The sequence below is a fragment of the Protopterus annectens genome, chromosome 3.part0 (genome assembly GCF_019279795.1).
Source record: "Protopterus annectens isolate FY-2018-M chromosome 3.part0, PAN1.0, whole genome shotgun sequence".
Taxonomy (NCBI): domain Eukaryota; kingdom Metazoa; phylum Chordata; order Ceratodontiformes; family Protopteridae; genus Protopterus; species Protopterus annectens.
This window is the reverse complement of record NC_056731.1, coordinates 1,814,824,351-1,814,844,329: the sequence shown is the minus strand read 5'-3', so window position 1 is coordinate 1,814,844,329 and position 19,979 is coordinate 1,814,824,351. Positions and strand designations below refer to the sequence as shown.

Here is a 19,979-nt window from a genome sequence, read left to right as displayed (position 1 = left end):
AATGTTGTACTTGGAAATAGTGTTACTGGTAACCTTGGCTTCTGCTCAAAGGGTGTCTGAGTTGCAGGCTTTGATGTCTACACCACTAGCCTTTCTCATTTTCCATTAGGATGGGGGTTACTCTTTGAGCTCATCCTTTTTTTATGACTAAGGTTGTTAATGAGATTTCTTTGGATTGGACCATTAACCTTGTCTGCTTTTTTTCCTTCTCAGAATAAAGGAGAGAGGATTCTGTATTCTCTGGATGCGCATAGGCAGTTCATATTTTTACTTAAGACCAGGTCTATCAGACAAGCAAACCAGCTTTTTTTTCCTTTCTCAGACAAGAACTTGGGTTATCCTGTTTCCAAACAAACTATTAGTAATTGGCTATCCAAGGCTATCTCTTTTGGTTATTCTTTCCATGGCAAGCAACTTCTAGCTCCTTTAATTAAAGCATGGTACATTAGAGTTGCAACTTCCTCAGGAACATTCTTCAAGGGTTTGAATCCAAGATCTATTCCTGAAGCAGCTACTTGGTCTTCTCTTCACACTTTTTTACAGAACATTACACAATTTATGTTTTCTCTAGGACTAGAGCAGGGTTTGCTGGGTCAGTCCTTCAAGGTTTTTTGGACCATAATCCTGTTCAGGTTTCTTTCTCCCTATCTTCCTAGACAGCTTTGGGACACTTTCATCAGTTAATAATACTGCAACAGTGATCCAAGGAAGGACATTGTGCAGCTTCATAAGAACTTGCAATAACAGTAAATGTCTGACTGATCACTGTTGCAGTATTACATATCTCGATCCTTCCCCGTTTCTCTTTCTTTTGTTGGACTGAGGTGGATTCTTATTTTTTCCTCTGCTCCTTTGACTTGTACATGGGTAAATAGTTGTCTGTACTTTTGCTTCAGTTCCTTTGTCCGGGGCAAGAAAGTTCATAGGTAATTTGCCTTCATGCTTCTCTTATGTACCTCTGTCTCCTTTGGGATGAGGTCATACAGCGAACATTTAGTGGAATGAGTGTGCATCCAGGCTTTGGTATGCTGACCAGATGTATGGCTGTCCTTGGCATGATATCCCATCAATTAATAATAGTGAAACAGCGATCAGTCAGATGTCTATAGTTACGGTAAGTTCTTAAACAAATGTACTTTCTCTGTCAAGATGAAAGGATTTCTTAACATCTGTTGCAACGTGATTGCTAAATGTGAAGGGAGCTATCCATCCAAGTACATAGGATTTTTACTAACTTTTCAATTTGTAGTTGTGTGCCATCTATGTTATAAGCTGGAGTGAGGGGTGCTTACCAAATGCTACAGTGTTGCACCTTTTGGTTTTGAGTTTGAGCCCATTTTTTGTACACCAGTTGTTGACAAGTGTAAGTTCTTGTTGGAGTGCTTGTATGTTGTGGGGTGAGAACCTGACAACAGCTTACAATCATTCATGCACTTTGTTAACCAGCTATCCTTATTTGCTAAGTTGAGATGTGAGAAGTAAGTACTGAATAGCAGAGGTCCCAACACTGATCCCTAAAGGACTCCAATCACCACCTTAATTCTGTCAGCGAATGTCCCCCCAGAAGTTTGAGTGCATGGAAGGTGCCCTGATGCTTTCAAGCTGATGGACAGTTTTAGGCATGTGGAAGGTGCCCTGAAGCCTTGGAAGTTAGCCAGTTGTTATATCCTTGGCAGGATATAGCTAATATAACTAAGGCAACTGCAGCAGTGATCATTCAAACATCTACTGTTGTTGTAAGTTTACTTACAGATCTGTAATTTATGTACAGAACTTGCATGATAAAACATTAGTTGGCAGTGTTTGCGTGTTATAGTCTCTGTTAAAGTATTTTCTTTATGCAAAGCCAATGTACTAATGCAACATTCTAAAATGTGTCTACAGATTCTGTGTTAGAATCGATAACATTTATAGTTAGCTCATGCCATGCTGTGAGCCCTGTGTCTCGTGTATGGCAGGTGTGTTTTCTGTACGATTCAAAACTTTTGACCATCCTTCCATAAATTTAATCAGGATAAGCTGTTGTAAAGTACCTCTTAGTTGAATTACCAGAAAAAAAATTGATAACAAAATGTAACAAAGAACATTGTTTGAAGAATCAAAATATCTGTATTTTTTAGGGTAAGCTGACATTTCCAAATGGCTTTACACTAGAAGGTACATTCAGCAACCAGTGGGGTGATAATCTTCAGGCTAGTGGAATCTTGTCTACTTGTCGCAAAGAAGAGGATTTGAAAACAGCAGAAAAGATGTAAGTGTGACCAGGGTGGTTAATATTCTGCTAGCTGTTTGTTATTGAATCTACAGTCATATGTTAATATGAAGCCACCAGTTTAAGGATATTTTATTTCTTTCTTTATTTTACTTTCTTAACCCAGGTGTTCCTACTAGGCCTACAGCTTGTTTTTAAGGCAGGCTACATAAGACGATTGACATAGCAGCCATCTACATGACTTTTTCTATTAATGAACCAGAGCCTGTCTTATTGTCCTTGCCTACCTATAAGTACTTTTCTTTCATGAAACTTGCTCTTCCCTTCTGTTTTCTAGTTTTTACAGTTGTTGACTATGACAGCTTTGTTTGATTCCTTTTGCCTATCAACACATGAGTTCTCCAGTCTTTTCATGTGCCTTATCAGTAAAGCTGCTTAGCTTTGCTGACTTTAAAGCAACTTGAATGTTTTCTTGTTTTTGCTAGAACACTAAATTCTATATACGTTCTAATGTTATCTCCAGGTAGAATTGTATAGCCTTCTACAACTTCTTACTGTACTACTGTCTTAAGCATTTTCACCTCTGTATAATATATCAGTATATATAACACAAAGGACTATGATCCATTCTCTGATAAAAAAAGTTTGTTTGAGAAATAAATGTCAAGAAATGCACCTCAAAAGCAAAAATTGAGAAGTGAATCTGGATCTCCATTTCAAGAACACACATTTTACTTATAATTAGAGAAAGCCAATCGTAGTTCTTTGTAGTGCATGGTACTTAAGGTGCCTTGATGTACTGCTTGATACAGAGAAAAAAATGTAGGAGTGCAAACCTTAAACACTGAGTAGTGAAGCCCCATGGTGTATGTGCAAATGACCCAATAAGGACAAACCAGTGAATCCATAAAGGCATAAAAAATAAAAAGTAAAGAATCATGGGCTGAAGTAGTAGTAAATCCTTAAGGGGTGTATGTGACCTTTTTACCATTTAGTTTGGATGCTGTTTGCGATATTTTGCAGGCACCCTGATGTTCATGGGCATCGGGCTTGATTTTAAGCTCTGCTTTTCTAAAGTATACCCAAACAGTCTTCTTATGCTGTAATAATGAGGCCAAAAAATAAAAGTCTGAAATATGCATGTCTGCAGGTAGGGGTTGGCTTTATTGGTCTGAATGTACCTTTAAAGACTTAAAAATAAAAAAACGTAGAAAAGGCATGAGTATTCAGAATCTGTATAGCTGAAACAATAGTATATCCTTAGGTCATTTGCATATATTCCATAGACCTTCACTGCAGAAGGTTTAAGATTTTGCACAGTGAAGATTCTAACTTGGATGGATCTTTCTTGTGTTTTTTTTCCCCTGAATAGTTGGTCTTGGTGAACTTTTTACCGTTTGGTGTGTGTGTGTGTACATATATATGTGTGTGTACACACGCATGCACATACATACATATGTAAATATATGGAGCCAAATAAAAAGTGCAGGTGTATGGTGCTATGGTCACTGTGCACTGTTAACCACTGCCCACAGATCTACAGTATTTGCAATTTTGGATTTTTTAAGCTAACACACTCAACATGTATCTGAATCTTATAGGTGATATGCTGTTCTGAAATCCATCCATCTATCCTCAACCCCTTTTCCCATTTAGCAAATGGTGTCGGGGTGTCATTTCCACAGTGATAATCATCTCAAGCCAAGTTTTTTCCCCACAAACCAAAAATATTTTTTTTTTGTGAAAAAGTCCTGTTTTCTATAATTTTTGTATTTTATTGCAAAATGTGCATATTTGCGTGGTGTTAGATGCTTGTCTATATAGTTTCTCTAAAACTGTTAAGTTGTGGAAGCAAAATGAAAGTGGTCTTATCGGGGGGGGGGGGGTCATGTTCTGAAAATTCCATAAAAATAATCCTGAAGCAGTGCAAAGTTGTTTTCTTTTGAAGTTAAGGTGGAATTTGGGGAAGAGTAAATTGACAGAGTGCAATATTTATAAAACAGCTGAAAAAAATTTGTTACTTTCATTTCTCTTCAGAGTAAAATTAACAAAACTATCAAAAACATAAATATAAAATGGTGTGATTTCACACCTAAAAGCAGTGTGTGTTTTTCTAGATAAATGTGAACTTCTCATTCAGTGTATATGTTATGGCGTACAAATGGTATTAAAATGATTTTTACATTAAAATGCAAAATGCTGCTGCTCCTTTGACTTTGAATGTAAGAGCCCAGACTGTAACATGTGTATACTCCCAGCATTCAGTGAAAATTTCATGAATAAATGTTGAACCATTTGGAGATATACACTTAAAAACAAAGATCAAAAACAAACAGTATTCTGGGAACAGACATTCTGAAAATGCTCAGCAAGTAAAGGGTTAAAGGCTACTTGAAACTACATTTGCTTCTTCTTCTTTCGGGTTTTCCTGGTTAGGGGTCGCCACAGAGGATCACCTTGTCTGCTCATGATTGGCAGTAGAGTTCTACAGTGTCGAGTCGCCAGCCCAGCGCCCAACCTTCCACGGAAGAAACATACATGCACGCACTCACGCCAAAGGCCAATTTAGAGTGTCCAATCCACCTACAGCATGTCTTTGGGATGTGGGAGGTAACTGGAGCACCTGGAGGAAACCCATGTGACCACAGGGAGATCATGCAGACTCCGCACAGAAGGCATCCCAGCCAAGGATCGAAACAGAGACCCTCTTGCTATGAGGCAACAACGCTAACCGCTGCACCAACGTGGCTGCCCTTGAAACTACATTTGCTACTAAAATTATCTTCACTCTTTTAATCAACTATAAGATGAATAACTTTGCTTTTTTTTTTCTGCCCATAATACCATCATTGCCTTACTTTCCTTAACTAGTGCCTATTTAGCATAAAAATTGATAAATATTTCCTAGTAGTTACTGTTTTCATAGCTCTAAGTCTTTTAATAATGCCATTATTGGAAAAAATAATCTAAGCTAAAACTACTTAGTTGGATCAAAGGCTTTGTAAAAGAAGTACCCAAGTTTTTTCCTTGGTCCTCCTCCTTGCTGTATCTGTTCTAACACACACACTGCCCCATAATAACCCTGACATCCATGTCATTTTAGTTCTGATCACTTAACTCTACTTCTCTCTGCTCCTTGCACTTAGCTAAACAGCTTCATCTGTATCTGTCCTAAAATGCAACACTCCTATACCATTGCTTCCTACTAAAATGAACTGAATGAATCAGTTGGCTCTTTGAAATATCTAGATCTCTGGACTGATCCCACAATTTAGCTAAATGCACACATTAATAATGCACCTCGGAATTTCAGACCAGCTAAGGGAGTGCTACACTATCTAGTGCAAAGTTTCCTTCCAAGCCCCATTTCATATACTCATAGTTAAATTTTAATTAAATTTTTTTAAATTGCTAAGTGAACTGTTTAGCAATAATGTGAGCCACGGGAACAAGGTTAAGTTAGAATGTTCATAGGTTCATGGTAATTACTCAGCTGATGACCCAAGTATGGCCTTTTTATGCCTAGCCATGCTTCCAAAATGTGAGAGTTAAACCTTGTACCTTGTATCTGTAAGATAAACATGTTAAGCATTAGGCCACCCCCCAATGTGGGTATGTCACACACACATACACAGTATGTGTGCACCTGTGTGTGTGTGTGTGTGTGTGTGTGTGTGTGTGTGTGTGTGTGTGTGTGTGTGTGTGTGTGTATATATATATATATATATATATATATATATATATATATATATGCATATACAGATATATGCAGAAACGTAGTAAAAAGTGTGTTTGGTGTCATTATATGTGGAGGGGATGTTATTTTCTTGTGATTTGGAGTGTTGGATGTTATGAAATTCGATGTTATGGGTTTTAGATGTTCTGGTCTCAGTGTTATGAAATTAGATGTTATGGGTTTTAGATGTTTCAAAGCAAACTACATATATATATTTATATATATATATATATATATATATATATATATATATATATATCATCAGTATTCCTATCCTTAGAAATTCCCAAGTTAATAGGGTCTGTCCTGCAGGGGAGACCTGAAAATTCTAAGGGGTGCAAATCATTATATTCCTTTGACTGGAATAGGACCAAACAGGGAGTCCATCATACTGCAGTTCACAATGTTTTTTTTTTTCAAGATTTGTTTTAGTTAAGCCATATTTCTTTCTGTGACATACTGTGCTTATGCCAGGTTGGGTATGCAGTGACGCTGGGAGACAACTGCCGCTTGTGATGAAGTTATCTTTTTGCACTCTCACTTGATGCCACATTTGCCTCTCATGATGGCTGTGGTATCACCTCCAGAATTTGCATTTTGGTTGCATGTCCCTTCACCATTCTTCCTAGAAGAGTTGAGTAGACATCTCCTTTTTATTTTCCTTCCTTCATTCTTTGGCTGCTGCAGTGCATAGGCTAATAACTGAACTCAGGTAATCTAGGGCAGATTTAGGGCTTCAGCCCTGTGTACCAGAAAGCCAACAACTGTTTGTTTCTTTTCTTTAATACCAAACTAAGGGTTGTAGATGAAAATGTTCAACTGAGCCAGTCCACTCACCTTTTTTAATCATCAGCTCTCTCGGTTTTGAGAGGCAGTGGTTTGGGTGGTATCGAGAGGGACATTCAGTAGGTTAGGCAGACCACCCCTGGAGCTCCTAACACCTTCAGCAGTTCCATAAGGTCCACTGTAGCTACATAATCCAAGGAAAGTTTGTGAGCTTTCACACACATCATTCCCCAGGATTACTGTGTGCCTAGCTTCTCAGGCCAGCAGGCTTGTGCTTATGGCTGTGTCACCTAGTGCTCCTTCTAGGCACCATCCTGATGGTGAGCCTGAAGGGTTCCCTCCACCTAGGATGGGCAAATCAGCAATGGCTGCTCCCTGTCATTCTGTCCACCCCATCTGTAATAAGGCTGTACTCACAGTTCTCTGCTTTAGGTGAGGTTTTGATTTGAATGTATTGCAGATTATTTCCAGTGGTTTATAATCTGTTACACGGGCAACGTTATGTCCATGTAAGTATCATTGAAAGTGTTTATGACTTTGTCACTACCAATGCCTCCTCTTCAGTCTGCAAGTGCCCTTTCTCTGTATTTATCAAAGCTCTGCTTGTGCAGGTAATTGGCTTATAATGGGTATCATGCTTTTATGACAGCATTATGCCCAGCAAGATGAACATCTAATAATAACTAGGTTTCTTTAAAAGGTTCATATTAGACTTCCTTTTGATCTGACATTAAGAAATTGCAATCCACAGCACAGGAAGAAAGAGCCTTCACAATTGCTTAAAAAATTCCTTTAATCCTTGGCAAACAGAATATATAACTGCTTTCGTTTTAAACCATAAAACTTCATCAGATACAAATAAAAGAGACTCAAGCGTGTTTTTAAGTATCCTTCTGTTACATTGAGAGCACAACCCACCCCTATTAAGTCATTTCATTTAAAGAGACATATGCGTCTATAAACTAAGCAGAAAGAATTAATAGTAAAGCTGGTGTAAAAATATTCTTACTTGAAAAAACTTGGTTTGCAACCAAAAACTGTATGAAAAATCTATAAAATTAGTCACAATCATCCACCACCCGTAGTACAGTATTACATCTCCTAAAAAAAGTTTTTAACACAAAAAATATGAAGCATTGGTGTAAATGTATATAAAATTAAAACAAAATACCCTGTTAATACTGCATTTATACAGTTTTACTAAATGCATAGAATTAAATCCTTCATTTATTCATGCTAGTTAGTTTTATTGTTCAAGTGACCTTAACTTTAATATGGGACCTAGACTGACCATGTCATTGAGGCCTGGAAACCTGTAAGCCTCTAACTTTATCTGCCAAATTAATTCCTGTATTTCCAGTACGGTAGACCATGGACCCCCCCCCCCCCCCCCCCGGTGGATTTTTTCAACCTTTTCCTCTATGCCAAATTTTAACTCATGTCCTTCATGTGACAACACATGCCTGTACAGAGCTTTGGTAGTTTTTTTCATCTTAATTTCATACATGTGCTCATATATACAATTGTGATTCTTCCGCTCTGTTTTACCTGTGTAAAAGGCTTCACAGGATTGACAGCAAGCCCTGTAAATGACCCCATTAGTGTCACAGTTGTATTTCCCTCCTATGGGAAAATTTTTATTTCTCAAATTTATCCCGTTACTCTCCATGATGTATTTATATGTACTGCATCTGTCTCTAAAACTGCTCTGCACTTATGTGCATGCATTGTAACTTGTTTTATACTTACAGGCAACTACCGGTTTGTGATATTCACTTCCTCCTTGTTTTTGGTACTTCTTTCTCTGCTTTGGACTTTGCATAGAATTGATAGATTTCCCATTATTGGCTATACAGAGTATAACCTAGAAATTCTCTGCTTTCCTAATACTTTTAAAAATCTCAGCATACTCTTCCTGCAGTTAATCTGATCACATTAGGGCCTTCTTTCAAGTTTATTAATTTGGTCAGTCAGAAAATGTATGGCTAGTTTAGTCAATAAATCATCATCTTCTGAGAGCTGCATTAGTGGCTCGGTATTAAGATGCCATCTTAGCTCAGTACAGATTTCTGGTCAAAGTCTTGTGGTGTTTTGCAAATTCTGTGTGTGTGTGTGTGTGTGTGTGTGTGTGTGTGCGCGCTTTTGTTTGTTTGTTTATTTCCGGTTTGGTTTCTCCACACCTTACTGGAACTTATTCCTTGATTGGCTGCACTGAATCATTTATAAATATTGCATTTACCCTGCTTCTTCTGACCTGAGCCATGACTGAAAAATCGTTTGTGGACTAGCCTACTTTCCAGTTAACAAATGATAAAATAATAATAATATTATGTTCACAGTCATTGATGCTTATTATTGTGCAAGCAATTTGCAGTCCTGAGCTGCTTTCTTGGCTTCTGCCTTGTATAAATATAATGTTATATAAACACAATGTATTGGTTTGCAGTTCTTTATTAAAGCAGTATTGTGGATATCATTTAAAATCGCAATAAAATATTTCATGTACAGTGCAAAAGACAACACAAGCCATATTTTGAATTGAGATAAATAATTCTAATACGTGTTTACAGCTAAATTCATAACAAGCTTTTGAATGTTGCTATCCTGGATAGCCCTATACATAACATGCCTGCTCTGCACTCTTCAGTGTTAAAACTTCATTTGCCTTTTTTCATAGGTTCATAGAAGGTTACTAGGCTAACGGCCCTAGAGCCTTTACAAGCCTAGCCATATTTACCCTGAGTTGCCCCAATTGCTAGTGGTTAGGTGAGTGAAGTTCACAGAGGTAAGGAGCTTTGGTAGTAAATACCTTCTTTCTCTGTAGATAACATGCCTGCCCTGCACTCTTCAATGTTAAAACTTCAATTGTTTTTTTTTTTCAGCTTGCATTACATCTTAAAGCCATCAGACAGTGTTAGTTTGGTACAAAAAGGGAGATATGCTCTGTTTTTGCCCAGATGGCAGTATGGCCCCAAAGGACACAACCTATTAAGTGCGCCAAACTAATACATGCAAGTCAGCACACTAGTATGAAAAGTTGCTGAATAATCAGAAGATGTTTTCTGCTTATATGACCCCTAACCAGCAGCATATGCTTTTTCTCAGACATCCACAATATCCCTCTTTCTTCTTTTACTTTTTTCTAAAATTTTATGCTTTGAAGGAAGTCATCAGATTCATAACAGCTAGTGGTGCTGAGTGCATTCTTCTGGGCAAAGGAAACTCATAAGTGCATCTCTGTTATTTCTGTACCTTCAGTATTATGCAGTGACCCCATTAAAAAGTGCACAGCTGTGTATGAAGAAAACTGCTATATAGCATGGAGTGAAAGAAGCTGAATTAGTCAGCCTTCATTTCTATGGTGTTTCACGATTAGCCTTGCATCCTCAGGAAAATTTGCATTAGTATACCTCAGCTAAGGTTGCTTTCCATATCAAATGTTCCTGCTGTTTTCTTTTCAGCACCTACAAGAGTAGAGGTAAAGAGAATTTAAAATATAATATTGACTGCTGTCATTTGTTCAAATGAAAAGTCTTTCATTGATCTACAGAGTCTGAAGGGCTCTGTTCCTTCAAAAAGTTATATTATTGCTTCTGCTTAATATTCAGATCACTTGATTCCCGCTGATACATGGAGGCTGTAAGTTAAGGTGGTATACTTCAGTATTGTGGTAGAACCTGAAGAACTTCTTATCTACCTCTCTTATAACAATAAATAAAATATGCTTTTTAAATCTGTCATGTCTTTAGTCTTACACCGTCTTCATTTTACTTCTGTGATCCTCTGCAATCATTAATCATTGCTTTGAGTCTGGTGTTAGTGTAATCTGTACTTGAGTCAGTTGTGTTGTAACTATTGTTAGCAGCCATAGCATTATAGCATCTAGTATTCATCCATTCTGCTTTACAATTGACACTACAAACAACAAAGCCAGCCAGGCCAACACGCCTGGTCCTCCCTCAGCATCAACAAGTAGAACCTTGATTTTGTCTGAAAGTATGTCTGTCAGCATATAAATACATCTCTCAATGATCAGGTTTGGAAAAAACATATTAGGTCACATTCGTAAAAGTAATTTTTTTGTCTGCAGTATCATTGATTTGCAAGTGGTTATATTAGTTGTGTATTTATTTTCCAGCTGGTGGAGTAACAATATCTCTGCTATGATGGCACAGTGGTACCTCCTATACCAAGCCAACAGATATTGCCAGTGTACTGGCCAACAGATTCAGTGCCAACTTTACCCCTCACTCCCCCACCAAAGACCAATCACAATACCAGTAGATTGCCAGGCACCCAGTATTACTGCTGCACAGGTTAAAACAGCACTGTCCAAGGCCACGAATACAGCTTCTGTGGGACCTGACAATATCCCTGACTGTGTTCTACATGAACTACAGAGTGAACTGGCACTTCACCTGTGTGCCCTGTTCAATCACAGCCTCACCTCAGGCTTTGTCCCTACCGAATGGCGCATTGCTACAGTCATCCCTCTCCACAAAGGAGGAGCAACTATAGACCCTGGGAACTATTGCCCCATTAGCCTGACGAGTCGGATATACAAAGCTATGGAATGTATCATCATGGACCTAATAAACAAGGATATAGGGAATCTCCAAACTCTGGATCCCACACAGTTTGGTTTTGTGAAGGGTAGATTGCGCCTGCACAACCTGGTCGACTTCTTTGAATCAGTCACCAGAGTTGTGGATGATAGCAAAGTGGTTTATACAGCCTACCTAGATCTGACCAAAGCCTTTGATACTATTCTCCACTCAGGAATGATAGAAAACCTCAGTAAAGCTAGGCATCAACCCCTATATCACTAGGTGGGCTGAAAATTGGCTCACAGATAGAACCCACTGTGAAAGTAGCTGACTCCAAGTCAGACTGCCAACCAGTCACGAGTAGAGTCCCACAGCGTTTGGTTGTGGGTCCTCTCCTGTTCGGTATCTACTTCTCTGAATTCCAGGCCAACATGAAGGGACTCTGGCTGACAAAATTCACAAACGATTGCAAGTTAGGAGCAATTATTAACTCCCCAAGTGATGTTGACATCGTACAGAAAGGCCTCACTGAGACCAACGACTGGTGTCAGAACAATGGCCTTAAGCTCCTTGCCAAAAAATGTGTCATCATTCCCTTTGGGAAAAACCCAGTTCCCATGAATTACCCCATCGATGATAGTCCACTGAACACAGAAGGCGTTATAAGAGATCTGAGAACACAGCTTAACAGAAACCTCTCTTTTGATCACCACATTGCTACTGTGGTTAGAAAGTCCTTTTATGCGGCACATCTCATTACTAAGGGTTTTGCATCCAGGAAGAAAGAGGTCATTGTCTCCCTCTACTCTTCCCTCATTAGGCCAATCATTGAGTACAATGCCCCATTTGGCATGTACCTCACTAGACACCTTGCAGCAAGTACCTTACAAAGAGGATTTTAGGCCTTAAACACTTATCCTATATGGACAGAGTCAAAAAACTCCAACTATTCTCTGTCTCATATCACCTACTTAGAGGCGATCTCTGCTTGACTTACAAAGCCATGGCTGACCCATCTCTGTTAGAAATGCTACATCTAAAGAAATCCCAATCCCTCTGCACCACACGTTCCAGAGACCTCAACATCATTACCACAATCAACAGAACAAGCTGGAGGGACAGGTTCATAACCCAGAGACTGCCCATAATATGGAATAGACTTCCCATACATGTCAAACAGAGCACCTCACTGGGCTTCTTCAAGAGAAATCTTGATGAATGGATGGGAAATAGAAAATTCACCCCTGGGATCACTCCAGTGGCTCTACTCGACAGAGGCACTGGGAACTAAGGTCTGGTGGCACGATGCCAGGATAATCTTATGGGGCAGGCTTCTCAATACTCCAAGGCCATTAGCCTAGTACACGCCTATGAACCTATGATATTGTTGATTTACCAGTGGTTATAGGTGTTTAGCTGTTTCATATGGTATGGTTACCAACCAGAAATAGGCTTATTCTTTGTATATGTGGAGATGGTAGTTTTCTAGTGCTCTTGATAACCAGTGATTTAATGAGTCAAGTAAAAGTGTGACCCTGAACCACAGTGGGGAGTAAAAGCTAAACTTCATTAAGGTCCAGAGAAGTTATGCTACACTATTTCCCCCTTATGTCCATCCTTGAATATAATGCGTCCTTTAGCTTATAACTCAACTAAGCACCTAAACCAACTTGAGATATCTCAAAGTATCTTCAACAAAATGAGCTTGTGTCTTATTAGCCTTGCCCTCCTCTAATAGATTGAAAGCCGTATCCCTGTAATAAGTATCATACAGGCTTCTGAGGGAGGATCTCTGCTTTGTTTCCATGACATGCACAACCCAGCACTCTCTGAATTCCTTCATCTAAGCAGAGCCAGTATTGAAGCAAACACCCACTCTAGGGACCTAAATCTTATACTGTCATGTCAACATCGCCAGATGGTGCAGCAGCTACCCAACCCAATATATTCCCTGTTCTTGGAATAGGATGCCCTTACATAGCAAGTACAGCACTTATCCGACAGTATTTAAAACCTGATCAGTTGGGTGATGAAAATTTTCTCTAGGAAAATGTACTTAATTGGGGACACTGTTAGTTTCGCACATGTACTGTGGCATATGGCTGAGCTCATTAGTCTCCTTGGCCATTCATTCAGTAAGAACAAATGAACAGAAAAAAGTTAATGTCAGTTTTCTGATTCCGTTTCCTTTTATTGTGTAGTACTTTTTCCTTTTTTCCAGGCTCATTCTTCTCTCTTTATCATGCCCCTTTATAAACCAGTTCTTCTGCGTGCATTTTAGACAGCCTGAGTCATGTTACTTGGCTAATGTGAATGACAGCATTAATATCACTGTATAATTATATGCGCATGTTGGCTCGCACCGTCTTGAACATCTGTGTAATCTTTTATTTTTTTTTCTCCTCAGCCAGTTTCTTTATTGTTCTTTTATTCATACTTGTCAGGTCATTAGTTATCAGACTGCCTAGTTATCAGTTTCAATAGATGTTATACATCATTATGATGCACACAAATACTATACGCCAAGGATGTCAGTAACACAGTAATATGCGCTGCATGGCAATTGCATAATTTCCACTTATGCAAACAACAGAGATGGAAAGAAATTACCCAACCAATACTCACAACAGCAGGTATAAAGGTAAAGAGCAGCTATGCCTTCACAGCAGTACCTTAATTATGCCTCGTCTTCTATACCAAGCCATTATCTGTACTACAGTTCCCAGTTGTGCTGTGATTCAAGAGACATTAGATGTAGTCACATAGTATTAACAGATTCCTTATTGACTTTGAGCCATTCCTCCTGTGAAGAAATTCTCATTGATCCCCAGCCACAGGTTAAGTTTGTAACAGTGGGCAGCGCATACTGAATAACCTGTGCTAGCTACTTACAGATTTGACATTCACTGGACATCGATTTAAAATAATAAAAACAGGTTTAAATCAGTGCGTGTTGACAAACAACATACCCCCAACACTTATAAAGTCATGAATAACTATTTTTATGTATTTCCCGGTATTGTTACACTTCAGACATTTTGTTTCTCTGTGTTCCTGAAGAACTTCTCTTCTAGTCTACCTTTTGATTGGATACTTATTTGGGTGTACCTGGTCAGCGTAATGCACCAGTATCACAAACTGGGGTCATCGAAAAGTGGAAATTGGCTGCATTCTCCTGAGGCTAAGTAAACGATGACAGATCACTGCATATTTTATAGACATCAAAAAATGGCAGGTTTCATTTCCATTGAAACTTCCCTGACAGGACTAGAATTAAAAACTTTTTCAGATGCATGCATTTCTATATTCCCCCTGGCTCAAAGGAAATGAATATATTAGTCATGCAAGCTGTAAAGACTTTGCTTGGCTGTTTAAGAAAGTATGTCTATCCTTTTGAAGGACCGAGGTAGGTGCAGCAGTTTTCATTGCTTTGCATGGATGTAATTAGAAAGAATTAAATTCATTGATTTGCCAAAGCAGATTGCTTACACCTTGAGGATAGTGATATTAACTAAAACAAATGCACATTTGTACACTCTCTGTGACAATTTGCATAACTCTTGAACATCTTAGAATCTTACTGTGGTCATTATGCTCCTGATGAACACCTAAGTATGTCACAGTTTTTTTCTGCTGGGCTACTCTTACAGTATCATAATTAGATGTACTCATGCTGTAACAGCTAACTTCCTAGCTTGGTGGCCCAGTGAGCTGAAGCTCTGTGACCATGACAACCCAAATTTAAGTGGTAACGCAAGTGCTGGAACAGCCTAGGAGGAGAGGATGGCAATGAGTGACTTATGCTGGCTCATCCACCCTGAGAGAAGGAAGTGGTAGTTCTGGGTTGGCTAAATAGCCCCCTTGAAGTCTGAGGCTTGAATAACAACAAGGCCATGTGAGCAGGGAATATTAGTCTGGCAGTATGAAGACTGTGATGGTAGCCCTCATAGGTATGTGTGTGGGAGCGTACACATACTGGAGGAGGATGTAGGAGTTCCCCACAGTGACATAGACTCTTTTGTCAGCCACCAGAAGGCAGGGTTAAAGCTATAGAAATGCTTCCATAATCTGCAACTGGCAAGATGCATACTGTTGAAGAGAGTTATTTGTTTTGTAGACCCTAGCCTGGGGACTAAGGCATATCTTCTTTAGGGCCATGGTCAAGGGATAAGCCAAACTCTCAGATGGTTGGACAAGGGCATTCTTTCTCACAACATGTAAACAGAAGGACGTGAACCACACTTGTGACTGCTTGAATGATGGCCCTTCTGAATGGCTGTCTTCTCCTTGCTGTGGATACAGAGTATGGAGGAACAGAAGTGCTCAAGTGTAACTGGGGAGGCTTAATGGTTGACAGACATGGGGGAAAGCAGTTAGGATGCAAAAAATGCTATAAGCAGCTATCTGACATTAAATTTGATTCCACCATAGTGTTTTACATAGCTTGTTCAGTTAATGAACATTCTGTTTACTGTGGTTATCTTAAAAAAGTCTTTAGAGAAGTTTTTTTACACTTGTAATTAACAATTTATTGTAAAAAAAAAAAAATATATATATATATATAGAGAGAGAGAGAGAGAGAGAGAAAGAGAGCAGTTGAACATTTATTTATTTATTTTATTTTACATTTGTTAAATGGGAAAATCTGACTTGGAACGAGCCAATTTGCAGCGGAGGCCCAGAGAGAAATGCTCCAAATGCATGTCTTTGTAACGTGGGAGCAAACTGGAATATCTGGAGGAAACCCACACGAATGCAGGGAGGACATGCAGACTCTGCTCAGAAAGCACCCCAGCCAAGAATCGAACCAGAGAACCTCTTGCTGTTAGGCAACAATGCTACTGCTGCACCACTGCGCCATCCAACATACACCATCAGGTGTATTACTGACCAAATAAGATCTTCTTTTTCAATTTTTTTCTGCCCACAACTAACTAGCAGCTGCCACTGTTTGTCTTCTCATGGTCTACAGAGCCCTCTTAGCCTCCCCTAGGCTCAACCTGACCTAAATCCAGGGCTGATGATGAGACTGAGGAGTATGGAAGTGTCATACTGCTGCCAGTGTTTTTTTATTAAGCCCTAGCCCACCCTTGTGGCAGCCTTGTAAATTCCACTATAGCTGTCTTTTTGCAGGTGCATGCTTCTACTCCTCAGTAATCTTCAGGCCATTTGTGCTGCAGTTAGAGTTACCCCCCAGGATGGGAGAGTCAACATAGGCCACTCAATCCCGTCTTCCCTCTACCCAATTCCTGCAGTGCCCCTGTTGGTAATCAAACATGGGTCATCTAGAGCACAGGATTTTATGTATCTACACTATAAGGCTGGGTTAGATTTTCTTTTTCTAAGAAAAACTTTTAAATAATAGTGGATACATCACACAAGTCTCATCTTACTGCCATTGATAACATCATACTCTAATATCCAGTCTCTTAAACAGGACTTAATGTTTTAAGCGCATGTATGCATTAGCCAATGGCCCATGCCTTTTGGTACCTTAGTCTAAACCTGAAATTGTTTAAATCAGTACAGACTAGACCTTTAGGTTTTGGTGAGCAAAGTTCTGGAGGAATATAGCATGACACTTTTACAAAATAACTGAACGCACATGGATAAATTGTCATCCACTTTTTTATAGGATGATACGAGTATGTTCTTCATAAGATCACTGTAGCAGCAATGCTAACAAATATGATGTATTCTGCCAAGGATACCATACATCTGGTTAGTATACCTAAGCTTAGGCTCTCCATGCTTATGCACCATAAGCCCAACCTTTAACAAGGCACATTGAATATGTACTGGACCTTTAAGAGGTGTACAAGCCCCAAAATATTTAGAACTTTCTTGCAACCATTCCAGGTAGCTAGATTCCCCCTGAATTTTTGTCTGTCAGCTATACAATAGGACTCAGTTGCCACTGCAAAGGATAAGCTAAATACTCTTTTGGGGTTCCTTCCTCATTATTGAATTTTCTTCTGAGCTTTAAACTTTTTTCATGTCATCTAAGTGATGGAAATGCTTCTGCAGGAGACGCATCCCCTATAAGGATGGGCAATTCACACTGTTTCTGTTGTTTAGGAGCTGACCATTCCACTAAATACTGTTCCATCTTGTCAGGCTTTTGTTCCAAAGTCCCTTAGAAGTGTTTTATGAAGTTTTCTTATCGGACATATTCTCTTAGATGAAAAAGAATGCTCAAAAACAGAAAGAAGTCATCAATTTATTTCTTTTGTAAGGTCTGAGTCGGGCATTTCTCTTGAGATTGTTGACAAGCCCATAGACTGTTCACTGTCTGAATATGGCCTCCCAAGGTGTTGCAGCAATGAGAACAATATGGAGCAGTCTTCTGGCACATCCCATCTGACCAGTCAGATGGATGTTAAGGCAATGAAGGAGTACTTTAGCCTAGTGATCTCAGAGGAGACCAGGCAGTGTTCCTCAGACACTATCCAAAAGTTGATGCAGCATGTTAATTTGGAGAGTAAACTGCTATCAGACTCCTAAAAGAGGTGCCATTGTTTATTTCAAATGGATATCCCAAGGTCTTCTGCTGTGCTTCCTGTTTTAGAAGCTTTGGAAGGCACCTGTCTTTCAGCTTCATTAGCACCGGAGTCTCAGCCTCCTGCACCAAAATAGCCTGATAGGTACTGTAAAGCCCAAGAGAGTCACAAATATCTGTACAATTATCCTAGATCTGATCCTGCAGTTATTTCTGTGGACTCCGCTAAACCATCAAAACTTCTTCCATCCTCAAATTCCTTAGCTAATGATAAAGCTGGTAGGCTATAGACAGTTATGGAAATAAAGTTTATGCTTCTGCGAAATTAGCTTTCCTTGCAGTTAATTATCACACAAAGATGATAGGTACATGTTGTTAATATTTGCCAGCTATGTCAAAGCTTATTCCTAATTGCCTTGACATTGAGTATAAATCTGCATTGCAAAATATGATATCTTTTGCTTCTCAGGATGCACATCATTTCATTAAGTGTGCATATGATATTGCTGATGCTTCTTCCAGGCTACTGCCACTGGATCACTACCTGAGGATGTTCATCGTGTTTCACTGTTGCAGTCATGACTGTAGGGTTCTCCCCTGCAGGCAGGCAGTCCTCGGTCGGCCAGAATCCCAAAGTCTGGGTCTGGCGTCGGCTGTTCAGCCATGCTCCCTGATGTCAGAGCACCAGGAGTACAAAGCTGACAGCCGACGCCATGTTCTCCAGTCTTTCTTGCCGTGCGGTGATAGCAGTTCGCATTTGCCGGTCGGCTGACTCCTGACAATTTCTGCTAAACGTACTTCAGTCCGAAGACTTTCTTCTAATCAAAGCTAAGTACCCCGTTGGGGAAACTTTTTTCTTGCTCCAGTCCGATGTCAGAAAAAGTTAATAATTGTATTTCATGTGGAAAGCAATAAGGATTTTCATTCTTACTGTATTCCTTGCTTAGGCCCTGATCACGGCGTAGCTAGTTGTCGGTTTTGTGCTAGATTCAATCAACGTACGATTAAACGAAGGTATGATTTTGCATTTCATTACTTCGGTAGGCGCTTTAATTACAAAATGTCGTTGGATTCAGTTCCGGCTACCGGAGTTCACAAATGACGCAAGGATAAAGACAGGCCTCCGAGGTCCAAATCGGATGATATTGTACAAGCAGAGCCAGCTTCAGGTTCGGCCGTCGTCAGTGAGGCACTTTTGCAGCCCCTGTCGTCGGCCATTTCGGAACCGATAGCCGAAACGGACTCCCACGAGGAGCCAACTAGGCCTTTGAATATTTCTGTTGCAGGACCTTCGGACAGTGCTCCTTCGGATGGGTCCGGAGCCGCTGTGCAGGTACCGGCTTCCGAAGGGGTTTTCAGGCCTACTCAGCTTCTAATAAAGACAAAGACAAAGGCAAAGACTTCTTCCAAATCAAAGACTACAGCTCAGGCCTCTTCTGATCCGGCACCCAAGTCTCAGAAACAGTTACTTAAGATGGCGGAGGACTGACTTACTATGATTAGGGTTTCACATCCCCCTCCAGATAAAAGGCCAAGGCAGGTAGTGTATTATGACTCCTCTGATCAGGTTTCTGTTTCTTCAGTTTCTTCTTCTGACCAGGAATATTCTTTCCCCCATTATGAGGATTCTGATGCTGAGGAATCCATTCCTTCAGCTTCTCCCCCTGAGGATTTCTCTTTTGGGGAAACTTTACATGAAACGAGGGAACATTTTCACTGGGAAGGACAGGAGTACTCGGAATCTAAGAAAAGACTTAGGGATTTTCTTCTTCTTCCCAAACCTAGACCTCTGTCTATCCCTCCTATTTTGGATATTGTGGATGATGCTTTTTCGGAGGCTAACTTAACTCCGGACTCTTTTCCTCCAGCTCCTGTTAAGCCAGACAGATATTATAGGGTTCCTGATTCCCACCAGTTTTTATACAAGAATCCTACTGCTGATCCTGAAACCATTTCTCAGGGTCCTAAGGGAGTTAAGGCCGCTACTGCTAAAAACCCCATTCCCACTGAGAAGGATTCCAGGTTTTTAGAAAGATGGGGCAAAAAAGTGTACACTTCTGCTACTTTATCTATTAGGGCTTTAAACTGTCAATTTCATATGCTGAAATACCAGCAATTTCTTCTGTCTGTTTTGAAACAAAAGCTAACTTCCATTTCTGCCTGTGCAGATGATAAGGAATTACATGATTTAATGCATGC

The 19,979-nt window shown here is 39.7% G+C and overlaps 1 protein-coding gene across 4 annotated transcripts in view; it reads left to right on the top strand.

Annotated features, from left to right (window-relative positions):
• The window catches only part of ALS2CL (ALS2 C-terminal like), a 2,758,770-nt gene that overhangs the window by 1,871,528 nt on the left and 867,263 nt on the right, over nt 1–19,979 (top strand). For all 4 annotated transcript variants that reach the window (XM_044065874.1, XM_044065873.1, XM_044065871.1 and 1 more), the window contains one exon: nt 2,121–2,251. In XM_044065874.1, the coding sequence (XP_043921809.1) occupies nt 2,121–2,251 (131 nt within the window). The remainder of the gene's footprint in view (nt 1–2,120; nt 2,252–19,979) is intronic.